The sequence below is a fragment of the Siphateles boraxobius genome, unplaced genomic scaffold (genome assembly GCF_051911475.1).
Source record: "Siphateles boraxobius isolate OS27281-9 unplaced genomic scaffold, OSU_SipBor_1 9, whole genome shotgun sequence".
Lineage (NCBI taxonomy): Eukaryota > Metazoa > Chordata > Actinopteri > Cypriniformes > Leuciscidae > Siphateles > Siphateles boraxobius.
Window position 1 is genome coordinate 4,954,344 of NW_027509219.1, and position 12,356 is coordinate 4,966,699.

Sequence of the window (12,356 nt, forward strand, 5' to 3'; positions counted from 1 at the left end):
GATCAAAAACTAGCGCATTACGAACCGTTTCACACTGGCGAACGATCCCGGCGTAGTGCCATCATTACGACACGGCATTGATTATGGCAATTGTTCACACAGCGCGCGTTCCGGGACTGAACACGGCAATGTTACTATGTCCCCAACCTGCCATCAATCCCGGGTCGTGTTTGCGTTCACACAGAAGGTGTTTGTTCTGGCAATTTCCCGGGATCAACGCGCTGTGTGAAAGGGGCTCATGTTGCTTCAATGTCGCAGACTGGATGGGGCGGAGTGTGACTACACACGCGGTAATATGTTTTAAGGGGAAAGTACATTAACACACAGTGGACGGAAATATTAATAGGATTAAAAAACGAAATAACCGACATGGTAAAATTACGTCGGTTATAGGCTCTGAATTTCGTGTTTCGATTATTTTTCGATTAATCATCCTGCCCTATTCAAGAGCCTCTCTTCTGATTGGCCTGTTGTTTTCTGAGTGAACCACCATTGGTGACTGAGTAGTTCTGACATCACAAATATACGGAAGTCACAACAGCTCGTGAAAAGGCACAGCTACTTTTTGTAGGCTGTGTGCATTTGTCTGTGGATCGACTGTTTTGAAACTTATATGGTATGTTTCATAGCCCCTAGATCTCTGTTATCATGAAAAAAGCCAGGGACCTTTAAGGCCATTCCCTTTTCGAATACGTAATTGTGTATTGTCTACAATAAGCATAAAAAAATTCTGATTTCCATTTTGTAGTGTGGATCATTCATTGCGACATTTAAACTGATTCCCACGTTTAAGAATCTGTCATCTGCTTGACAAAATAATTTATTCTACTGCCCACTGACATGCTTTTAAAGCTACTGTCGTCCATTTTTTTTGGCCTTTAAACCGAAAATCTATTGCCCCCAAACACCCCTAGCAAGATCACTTGACAAGATCTTGTTGACTTGTTAGGGGGTGATGACAACACCCCCTAACAAGATATTTATAAAACCCTGCGTACGGCGCTGATGGTATATCCTCAACAAAAAGTTTCATAAAATGACAAATATCACATTTCAACCCTTTGAACCATTGTTTAAGAAATACAAAATTTTATCCAAAAAGGTTTATCCAAATTATTTTGCATTTTAGAATGTACATCAGCTTCCCTTATAACTGGATTCACCTTTAAATGTTTAATAATTGTTGATTTTAAGTACTAAACTGAGAGGCTACCATCCAAAATATTCCTGTTTTCTTTAACCCAAGGACAAATGTATTTAAAAGGTTTGTGTGACCTGTTCAATTCTGTATGTAGCACATATGCTGATTCCTAGACAATGTATCTTTAATGCCTGTTTAATGCTATTATAGATTATATAATATTTAATTTAAGTACATCTGAAAAGTCGTTAAAAGTAAAAACATAAATATAAAATATAGCTGGAAGCAGCCATCACCGGGGCCAAGCGCAAGAAGAGGCAACAGATGCGATCATGGCCGGGAGTGGCAGACCAACTGCAGCAAGGAGCAATTAAAGACATTAAGAGAATTTGGCAAAATGGCTGAAAAATCATTAATTAACTAAAAATAAGATTTTATGGTTTATCACTTTCGACAAATAGGTAGCGCAGTTACGAAATAGATGTGATGTGGTCAGAGTGAGGTGACAATGACACATACAAAGTTTAGTGTCAAAATGTGAAGGCATTGCAGAGATAAAGTCTGAATAGTCATTTTGGCCGCATGCGTCAAATTTGATGCTGTGGTATACGAAAACGGTTTCGTCTATCAACACGAAATCCATAACTTGTATTCAGCAGGGTCTGGAGATGATACGATTCGAATTTGGTGGAAATCGGACAAACGGCCTTGGAGGAGTTTGAAAAAGTAGGTATTTAATGAAAATCAAGATGGCGGACAGGAAGTTCATCCAAATACGTCAAACTTGGCATCTATGTTCTCGGCATGACCCAAGTATTCTATTAAGACCAATGTCATTACAATAGGCATATTTATTCAAAAGTTATGAGCATGTTTGGAAATTTAATTTTATCTTTTGACCAACAGGTGGCGCTGTTTCAATCTTTTGAGTACCTTCAGGGGATGGTGTTGGTGGCAGATTCTGAGTTTCATAATGTTACAGCAATGCAATTTGCATAAAAAAAACTGTATTAAAGTCAAGGGGAATTTCATGTTTTGTTCTCTTATAGTGCCACCAAGAGGCAAAATCCCACAATTTTTATCATGTGTCCTGAGAATGAGCCCATACATGTGTGTGCCAAATTTGGTGAAAATATCTCAATTCGCTTCGGAGTTAGACATTTATATGAAAAAACACATCAAAAATGACTGACACGTGACTTTGATTGAATTTTATTACCACTTACTATCAATATTTTGGCATTTGGGCATTAGCGTTCAGCCAGCGACCTATGTTTCCCAACTTCTGATGGTGGTTTTGTCTCGATCGGACTAACGGTTTCGAAGATATCGGCAAATGTTTTTTAGCGCTAAATCACAACGCTACACAAACCGTAAGACGAAACCTTGCATGTTAGGTATCTGTGGACTCGGCAAGGATTAAGGAACCCAAGGAGATGACTCCCGTGAAAATCAGTCAACCACACTCAGAGTTATAAGCATTTGAAAAATAAATTTTACCACTAGGTGGCGCTGTTTCAAAACTTCTCAGGCTCCTTCAAGCCATCGTACTGATGACCCATACCAAGTTTCATAACAATTCGTTTATTCATTCAGAAAATACAGCATTTTAGCACATAATTCAAAATGGCCGACAGTCAAAATGGCCGATCTGGGAAAATTGGATATCAGTCGACTCGCCCTGAATCTAACAAGACAACTTTTATGATTTTTGGACAAACCGTTCATAAGTTATAACCAAAAATAGCCATTTTCTGTATCTCCGGACCAGTAGGTGGTGCTGCGCCGAAACGCAGCATGTAGCCTCAGGTCATGCTTTTGATGACATGTACCAAGTTTTGTCTTAATACGATACAGCATTGTGGAGAAACAGCCTAACGCCTGTTTTCGCAAGCACTACATAAAATTTGTTCGTGCGTTTATCAAACGGTTTGACGAATCAACTTGAATTCCATAACTTTTGGTCCCCACTGCCTGAAGATGATCTGGTGCAATTTTGGTGAAATTCGGACAAACCGTCTAGGACGAGTTCGAAAAAGTAGGTTTTTGGAACAATTCAAAATGGCGGCCATATTTTTATGACGGAAAATGACGTCACGGGGTTTAATCGAATTGTCATGAGCTCAGAAATCAGAGGAAAAAAGAATTTTGTTGATCGGCCTTACGGTTCAAAAGTAGGTGTATTTAATGTTAGGACTGTCCTCTATCAGAATGTCAAACCAAAACAACTTTCCCGCAAAAGGTTCTATGGGCTGCCATAGACGCCCAGTCAGAAGAAGAAGAAGAGATACAATAGGTGCCTCCGCACCTTCGGTGCTTGGCCCCTAAAAAAAAAAAGAGTCCCCCCCAGTGAATCTTAGCCATTTCCAGCCCTTTATAATCATGTTAAAAATTATATTTCATGATCTTACTATTATTATATTATAAAATAATTCAATTCAATTTAATCTTATACAGCAAAAGAGTAAGAAAACTGTGTTATATCTTCAGTTGCAAGGTTTCTCTGAATAAAGCAGCAGATATATGCATATGTACAACTGGCTAATCAGAGGTCTGTAATATGGGTCTGTATAAAATGTGTTTATTGTGTTTGCACTGGTTTTGAGAATGGCTCACTTGGCATTGCTCGAGGAACTTGCAAGAGCGCGTCTGCAGAGAGCGACGAAAGGCTGTAAAGGAAAGGTTGTGCAGAAAGCCCTTATATGGAGATGGTCATAACCATGTGCACGTTGTCACATTTAGAATACTCCAAATTCACTAACATTAGAATGAGGATAAGAACAAATTCATGTGCATACGCACGTGTTGTGAATTAGGTGGGGATTTTTCGTGAGAAGTTCTGTGCATGCAAATACCAAATAATCCACACAATTATTAGTGAATTAGACCCATTGTATCTTCTCTAAGGAGTGACATTAGGACATGCAGTTTGTATCGATTCAAATTTCAAGAATTATCTATATTTTATTATTGTCACTATTCACATATTTTCAAGTACAAGTAGTTTATCTCAAAGTTCTCTGGTAGTTTACGTCAGAATGTAAAATTAGACATTACTCAAATGTTATTGTGCCAAATCATTTAGCTTATATTCACCAACATTTGTCAATCTTGTTGACTTTCTTTCTTTTTACAAATGAGTTACTTTATCTTTCTGCTGACATGTTTTTGTCCATTGCAGTACTCAAGCTCAGAGCAGGAGGAAGCAGGAAAAAAGAGATATGAAGCTCAGAAATTAGAGCGATTAGAGACCAAAGAGAGGAATGGGGAGATCATCATGTCTGTCTCTCTTCCAGGTAACACTTCCTCCATGTCATTACACATCCTTATCCTCATTGAACTCATGTGTTTGATGTGTTAGTGATCACATGGATTGACCACATCCGGGTCAATATTATGCAGATGTGAAACATGTATCTTGCAAAAAGCACTGGCAATAACATGGTACAGTAATAATATCAGGTGGTAATACCATGGTACTTTGATACCATAATATTGAATGATTAGAATAAAAATTTACTATGGTACTTTAAATGGTACTGTTGTCTGTTTCTATAGTACATGTCCAACAAACATCATAATTCCTTAGCATGTTTAATATTTTTGTTGTTGATATAGTGAATACTCTGCTTGTTGGACATTTCATTTATCACTAAGTTTTATGAATAGTCTCATTTTGACATAATTTTATGCAATTTTACTCTGATGCTGCACAGATAGACAGACAAAGGGTATGTATACACTTTTTTTCCCCCAAAGAACTATGAAGTTAATTGTCAAATAATACATCCAGGAGTATGTACTGTATGTATGTATGTATTTATTTAATGTCTCCGGTAATGATTTTTTTTTTTTTTGCAGATCTTTATATTAAATTATATTAATGTGTGTGTATTTTATTGAATTTTACTCCATTTTCTTTTTTTCCTTAGAGCCCTACACTGTTGCATTTAGTCAGTCAAGTCTGATCCACCTCGTTGGCCCATCTGACTGCACTCTGCATGGCTTTGTACATGGAGGTAATCAATTTAATAACACTTGTATGATTATTACACTTTATTATTTCTATTCAAACGGTTTTAAATAGTTCTGACAAAAGCGTTTAGAGTCATCTTAGAAACATGCTAACATTAGACTGTTGTTATCTACTGTGAATGTTAGTGAAGTCTATGGTGCACTTCTTGTCTGCCATGTATGGGTGACCCTTGGTAAAGTTGCTTCCCATGATAAGAATTTCAAATCGGTCTCTTGTGAGGTTCTATTTTAGTTAGAAATCTGTCATCTTGTTTAAATTCGAGAGTGGTCTTGTAGTAATTATAGCTAAAACCTGGCAAATATGTGTGAATGAAAATTTACGAATGCATGCGTGTCATATTTAACAGAACTTGGAAAATTATTGACTAGTGGTAATGCTTAAACTATTGATCATGCAGTGTGTCTGTAAACTAATATATCTAATACAGCAATTCCCAAACTGTGGTCCGCGGACCACTAGTGGTCCGTGAGGGTACTAGAGGTGGTCCGTGGAAAGGCAAAAAATAATAATATTTTTTTGCCATCATTTTACCAGGAAATTCCCATAAAAAAATAAATGCGACGTTCGTCTGTTATTATCACAGTCTATGGTTTTTATAGGACAACTTAGTTTGAATAAAGGAGCAGACACTAATCTACTTCCTCTACTTTTATTTAAAATGAACAGCAAGACGACTAGAAGTGAATGTGCTTTCCATTAAATTAATCACACACAGTAAACAAATCCTTAACAAAAAAAAAACTTTACAATGAACGTGCTTTGTTTTAAATCACACACAGTAAACAAAACCTTACCAAAAAAATCTTTGCAATGAGCTGCAATTTAGACGCGCAAGGGGTCGGTGCAGTGAGACGTAGGCTACATGCTCGGGCAGATTCGGTTTGAAGTCGTTCATCGCGCTGTTACAAAAAAAAAAAGCTGTGCACACAGCAATGCGAAATGGGGTCTTGCCCAGTATAAACAAGGCTATACTCCGTGTCAGCGCGCGCTCTGTAAAGGGGCAGAGATTTCTCCCGAATCATCTCCAGCAGAAGCACCACCACTAGCTCCGCCTCCGTTTCCCTCGTAAGCTGATATTAGTATAAACATTCTCTATGATAAAAAAAAAAAAAAAAATTGTAAAAATTAACACTGTTTTGGCGGTTATAGAGTTCTAATGACGGTGTTCAACTATAACCGTCCGTTTCACGGTTATATAATACCCGTCACACCCCTATTTCTCATGCAGAAAAACTGTTTAAATAATATATTTAATATGCCGCAGCGCCCAAAATTTCTCTGGCAAACCGTCACGCCGGTTTCACACTGCAAGCGTTAGCAGAGCGTAAGCAGCGCCAACGGTGAGCGGAAGCAGGACATGTGTATAGACAGAGTAGCCTACTGAGTAAGTTGGCATTGCTTTATTTTGTTTTCAAATACATTTAAGAAAAAAGACTTGTCAAGAAGCTTATTTTATTAATTAATGTATTGTATAACTTTTGGTTCATCTTTGTTTTTGTAGTTTGGGCATGTCACTTTAATTCAGCGTAAGCGGCGCGGCAAAAATAGACTGGGCGCCGAAACTATCGCGGCACTGCTGCTACTGCTCTGCTCCTGTTTCGCGCTGCCGCGCCGCCTCTGCGTGCGGTGTGAATGCTCTAATCTGTTACCCTCTAATACGTCCCTAGCTCCGCGTCAAAGTCCACTGGAAGGGTCTCAGACGCGTTTCAGCAGCGGAGCGTTGGTCTCCACAGGGTGTTTAATTTGAAAATCGACCGGATCCTCTATGCCGCTCTGTGTCTGACTTCCTGCCCGGTATGATGTACTCTGTGCTGCTTGACGCGGCAAGCGGCGAAAATAGACCTGCTACCTATTCTCTGTGGATCGGAGCGGAGAGACGCTTCTGAGACGCGCTGCGTCTGCAGCTGGTGGACTTAAGAGCATTGACTATAATGGCCGCGATTAGCTCCGGCATCCGCAACGCTAATGTTCCGCGCCGTAGACGGATCCAATGGATTTTAGGGGTTAAGAGCATTGACTATAATGGCTGCGATTAGCTCCGGCATCCGCGACGCTGACGTTCCGCGCCGTAGATGGATCCAGTGGATTTTAGGGGTTAACATGGGTGCCGAAGAAAATACGCGCTGCTAACGTGTGCAGTGTGAAACCGGCGTCAGGTATCAAGCGCGTCTCCCCTGGTGTTGTTAGTCGAGCTACACAATAACCAATCAGAAAATAGCCTGAAACAACCCCCTCAACCAATCCTCCCCCCACCCCATCCTGATTATGCCCTCGAGCGCTTGAGTAAATAAATAAATAAAATATGCGGCAGCCGTTGTGTGCAGTAAACTTTCTTTTAACAAGCCTGTTGTACTGATGTGATGACCAGTTATAGTTTTAGTGCTAGTAAGCCTATTTAGAGGTGCGGATTAATTCAGGTAGGACTATGAGGTGGTCCGCGAAAATTCTTGATTACAAATAGTGGTCCACACACACAAAAAGTTTGAGAACCCCTGATCTAATGGATCATTCAGACTAATAATAATAAAAAAACGAAACAAAAAAAGAATGGCATTTTCATTTACTGCATCATTCTATGTGTATGTTAGACTCTCTCGCTTTCTCTCTCTTTGCATGTGAGAAAAAAAAAAAAAAAAAAAGAGTCATTCTAAACGAACGAATAGTTTATGAGGGACCCATCACTAACACTCAATCAGAGTGTTCTAGTGTAGGCGGTCATAACAATACGCAGTGAAAATATATGTTCTAAACATGTTCCTATCCTCTAACACAGTCACTTGTGAGTGAAATCGAACAATTTTTAGTCAGTGGCTAATGACAGACATTATTTAGAGCAAAATTTAGTCGCATTTACTTGCAATGTAGAGGGTAAGGTGTAACCACCACTGCCCCATTTATACATGCATGACAAGTCAACTCACTGACCTAAATGAGTTACATAAACACAAGAGCATCAGCAGCACAGTCCATGTAAATGTTGTAACAGGGAATATTTGACACATACAGTTAAATCTAAACCTTAATTTTAGATATTTAAAATGTCTCCTACCAGACATTTAAATTTAATTTAGTGAATTTTTTCTCTTTTTTTTGGACTAAGCTCAAGCCCAACAATTGAGTTATTCAGGTTTTAAAACTTGAATGACACACACACACACAGTGTATTTATCACATATTAGTAAGAAGGAAGGGAGGATAAAAGTAAAAGTTATGGTGCATCAATAATGTGTGAAAGGGAAAGCAGAACAAGAAATGGGAGGACGTCTGTAAATGAGAGAACTGAGTGCTCACTAAAAACTACATCAATCACATATCAGTAATTCAAGTTCATTTGATTCAGATGGGGCTGAAAGTGAGTGGGTGAAGTGTTTATTAGTTCTTGTAATCAGTTCATTTCTGCCAGTTTGAGCCATTGAGGTTGATTTGTGGACTGACTGTGAGCATAATAGGCAGGCATTATTGCATTGTTAGGATAATCAGCCAGTTGTAGTGCAATGGAGACTGACTATTTTCTGTATCTAGCAGTTCCCTCTCTAATTCATGACATGCTTTATAAGAGCTCACTGAGAATACGATGATCTCCAGGGAGGCAAAAGTGACAATACCTTCCCCTGATATTTTATTTGCTAGTGCAGCTGTTAGACAGTAATATTTTAGATATGTTTTATGCAACAAAAAAATTAATCATATTTCATAAAGCAAGACAACACCCTTGCTATTTTTTTGGCTACTAAGGAAACACCCTTGCTAGTGACATGGATATCATACAATCTTGGAAGTGGACCATAACAACTATCCCAGAACACACTAGCATCCGCACCGCAATGCACCAACAACCACTCGGAAACATATTAGCAACTGCACAGCAACACCCTGAAAACCATGCGGCCGCAAGTTTTGCAAGAGCAAGCACCTAGGTTTTTTTTGTTTTGTTTTTGAATTGATGAATGAAAGTACCTGGATGTGTTTTGATATTGATGATGTGTCGAATGCAGACTTGAGAGAAGTGTTAGTAATCCCAGAATTCTATTAAATAATATGATAAATAATGACATGGAGAAAGCCTGCAGTGCATTTTATTGGGTTATTAAAAAATAATATTTTTTGACAAAACATGAAATATACACATTAAATATACATACTAATTTACACACATGTGGTAAAAAAAAAAGATACAATTATATAAAAATAATGTACATATTTTAGTTGGTTATGACATTTGTTTGTGGTAATATGTGTTATGTATTGTGCATTGGGTGGTGCTGTCACACTACTTAAAGGGATAGTTAATCCAAAAATAAAATTCTGTCATCAATTACAAACCTCATTGGATCTTGCAGAAGCTTAAACATCCTGGTGTGACACACAAGAATGCTCATCAAGCATGCTTGAGCTTCCATTTATCAAATTTGAGTGCTCCATGTATGTTCACTGATCAATGAATAACAGCCTGAATTAAATCTGTTAATCACATAAAGTGATTGTGTCTCTTAAAGCTGCAGTAGAGAGTTTTGAGAAAATGTTGACTTAGCCTGAAAATTTGATCAAGCACAACTTACAGGTCCAACCCCCTTGCTCTCCGCTACGCTACAGCCCTCCCTCCACAGCTCCTCCCCCACAGCGGAGCCTGCCGTGAACGCGCAGGCTAGTAAGCAGGACCACCGATGACGGTGGATTATAAACAGTTATGGAACATTCACTAATAGGGACGAAACATCAACAATATGCTTTACATTGACTATGGCCTGCCCATACTTTGACTACAAAGTTGGTCCTCAAATCATTATGTATTTTGCAATACATGTAACTTTATAAGGTTGCACTCTTTCTATAAGTTATAGCTACTAAGATAACGTTAAAGGATTAGTTCACTTAAAAAAAAAAAACTTTTGCTGATAATTTACTCACCCCCATGTCATCCAAGATGTCCATGTCTTTCTTTCTTCAGTAGAAAAGAAATTAAGTTTTTTGATGAAAACATTCCAGGCTTTTTCTCCATATAATGGACTTCAATAGGACACAAACGTTTCAAGGACCAAATGACAGTTTCAGCGCAGCTTCAAAGGGTTTTAAACGATACCAGACGATGAATAAGGGTCTTATCTAGTGAAACGATCGGTCATTTCAAAAATAAATAAAAAACTTTAAGTTTTATAAGCACAAATGCTCGCCTTGCTCTGTTCTGTGATGCACGTTCGTGATCCTGTTCGAACTCGTTCATCCAAATGAACAAATCTTTTTTCGAGTCATTTCGTTCGTTGAATGAACGAAATGACTCGAAAAAAGATTTGTTCATTTGGATGAACGAGTTTGAACAGGAGAGTCACGAACGACGGTACGCGCTCGCGCTGTGCAAGAGAGGGGTGATCAGCGCGTACACGAGCGTGATTGACACTGCTAAGACATTCCTCCTGGCTCTGATTGGTTGTTTCTGACCGGGAGCGGTGTATTTCTGCAAATGGCAGTAGGACCACAGGGAGGAGCCAGAGGAGCTTGATTTTTTTTCACAGATTATCTGTCTCATATTCTACTTTCAGGACATAATGACAGTTTTAACAAATATTTGTTTACAAAAGCTACCTACTGGAGCTTTAAGAAGAACCTTTAGATTAATGGTGGCCTAATGGTAACAGAGTTGGACTGGTGACCCAAAGGTTGCTGGTTCGATTCCAGTACCGGCAGGAATATGACTTAGGTGTCCTTGAGCAAGGCAAGCACCAATTAGCACCTAATTGCTCCCCGGGCGCCACTCAAGGCTGCCCGCTGCTCCGGGTGTGTGTATCCACGTTTGCAGTGTGTGTGTGTTCACTACTCTGCTCCAAATGTGTGTGCACTTACTTGGATGGGTTAAATGCAGAGGTCAAATTCCAAGTGTGGGTTACCATACATGGCCATCACGTGTCACTTTCACTTTCATGAACGGTTTGAAGTGTCACTTTCACTTTCATGAACGGTTTGAAGTGTCAGAGTTTACACTTTCAATGGAGGGACAGACATCTCAGATTTTGTTAAACTATCTTCATTTGTGTTTCAATGATGAACAAAAGTCTTTGGATTGACGTGGGTAAGTAATTCATGACAGCATTTTCATTTTTGGGTGGACAGTCAGCATCAAGATCAGCACATTTCAGTTCTCACAAAGATACGTTCTGTGTCCTTCCGAGTTAGCATAGCAAGACAGGTCTCCACAAGAACTCAAGTCTGTTCTTTGCATTTTTTTAAATTGAGAAAAATCCACACATAATCATAACAAGATATAAGTAGCTGACTGAAATTTCCAGCTTATTCCAGGCCATCCATGCATCACCCTATCACTGTAGCCATAATCCACCACCTTTTCCATTTATCTTTAATGGGAGAATATCCCTTTATCACCATGAATCTGGTTCTCTGAGACTCTGCCATGGAAAACTGTTGGATGACTAAGAAATTAGTGCTGTGCTTGCCTGTTCATTCTCAATGCAAATGTGCTGTTATTATAATTAAATGTAAATACTCATTTAAGCAATGCAAAAAGATTAGATCTTGCAATAATTAAAACTTTATCATATTGTGAGATGGGATATTCATGTCCCTAGTCAGTCTAAGTACTTTTCAATAAAGCAACTCCCAGACTGATGTGGACAAAAGGTGTTTTGACTACATTGCAATTATTTATAGGGCAGATTCTAGGTCTAGGCGCTAGTTTATCAAACATTTTATAAGCTTTATATTCTAACCGCTGAACACTCTTGGCAGAGGTTGCGTTTTTCAGCCTGAGGGTGGTGCTCTAATGTTGATTGACAGGCTTTAAGCACACGCGAGTCACGGCACATAAGAATGCTATCTTAGAATTGCCTTAATGTAGTGTTTGTTGCCTCTGAGAGTTTATTTAGAATATTACTAGTTGCAGAGGAATTCAAGTGAGAAAAATAGTCATATCTATTCTCAAACATAAAACAAACACAACCAAACTATTTGTAACACTGTTAAAGTTGTCAATAGAACACCATAAGTGTTCTATTACTCTGAATATATATGACTAGGTTCGACTCTAGGAAAATAGAAATAAAGTTTAGGCCGAAAAGTGTAAATCAGCTAACAGCCAGCACATTTATTGTACATGAAGCAACTTAATAAATGGTAAAAATGGTAAATGGACTGCATTTATATAGCGCTTTCACAGACCGAATGGCCACC

The 12,356-nt window shown here is 38.7% G+C and overlaps 1 protein-coding gene across 6 annotated transcripts in view; it reads left to right on the plus strand.

Moving 5' to 3' along the window:
• Positions 1 to 12,356, plus strand: part of acot7 (acyl-CoA thioesterase 7) — a 213,957-nt gene that overhangs the window by 64,774 nt on the left and 136,827 nt on the right. For 3 of the 6 annotated variants that reach the window (XM_077224585.1, XM_077224583.1, XM_077224587.1), the window contains exons 5-7: positions 4,323 to 4,437; positions 4,858 to 4,872; positions 5,074 to 5,160. In XM_077224585.1, the coding sequence (XP_077080700.1) occupies positions 4,323 to 4,437; positions 4,858 to 4,872; positions 5,074 to 5,160 (217 nt within the window). The remainder of the gene's footprint in view (positions 1 to 4,322; positions 4,438 to 4,857; positions 4,873 to 5,073; positions 5,161 to 12,356) is intronic. The other 3 variants (XM_077224586.1, XM_077224584.1, XM_077224588.1) reach the window with 1 other exon arrangement.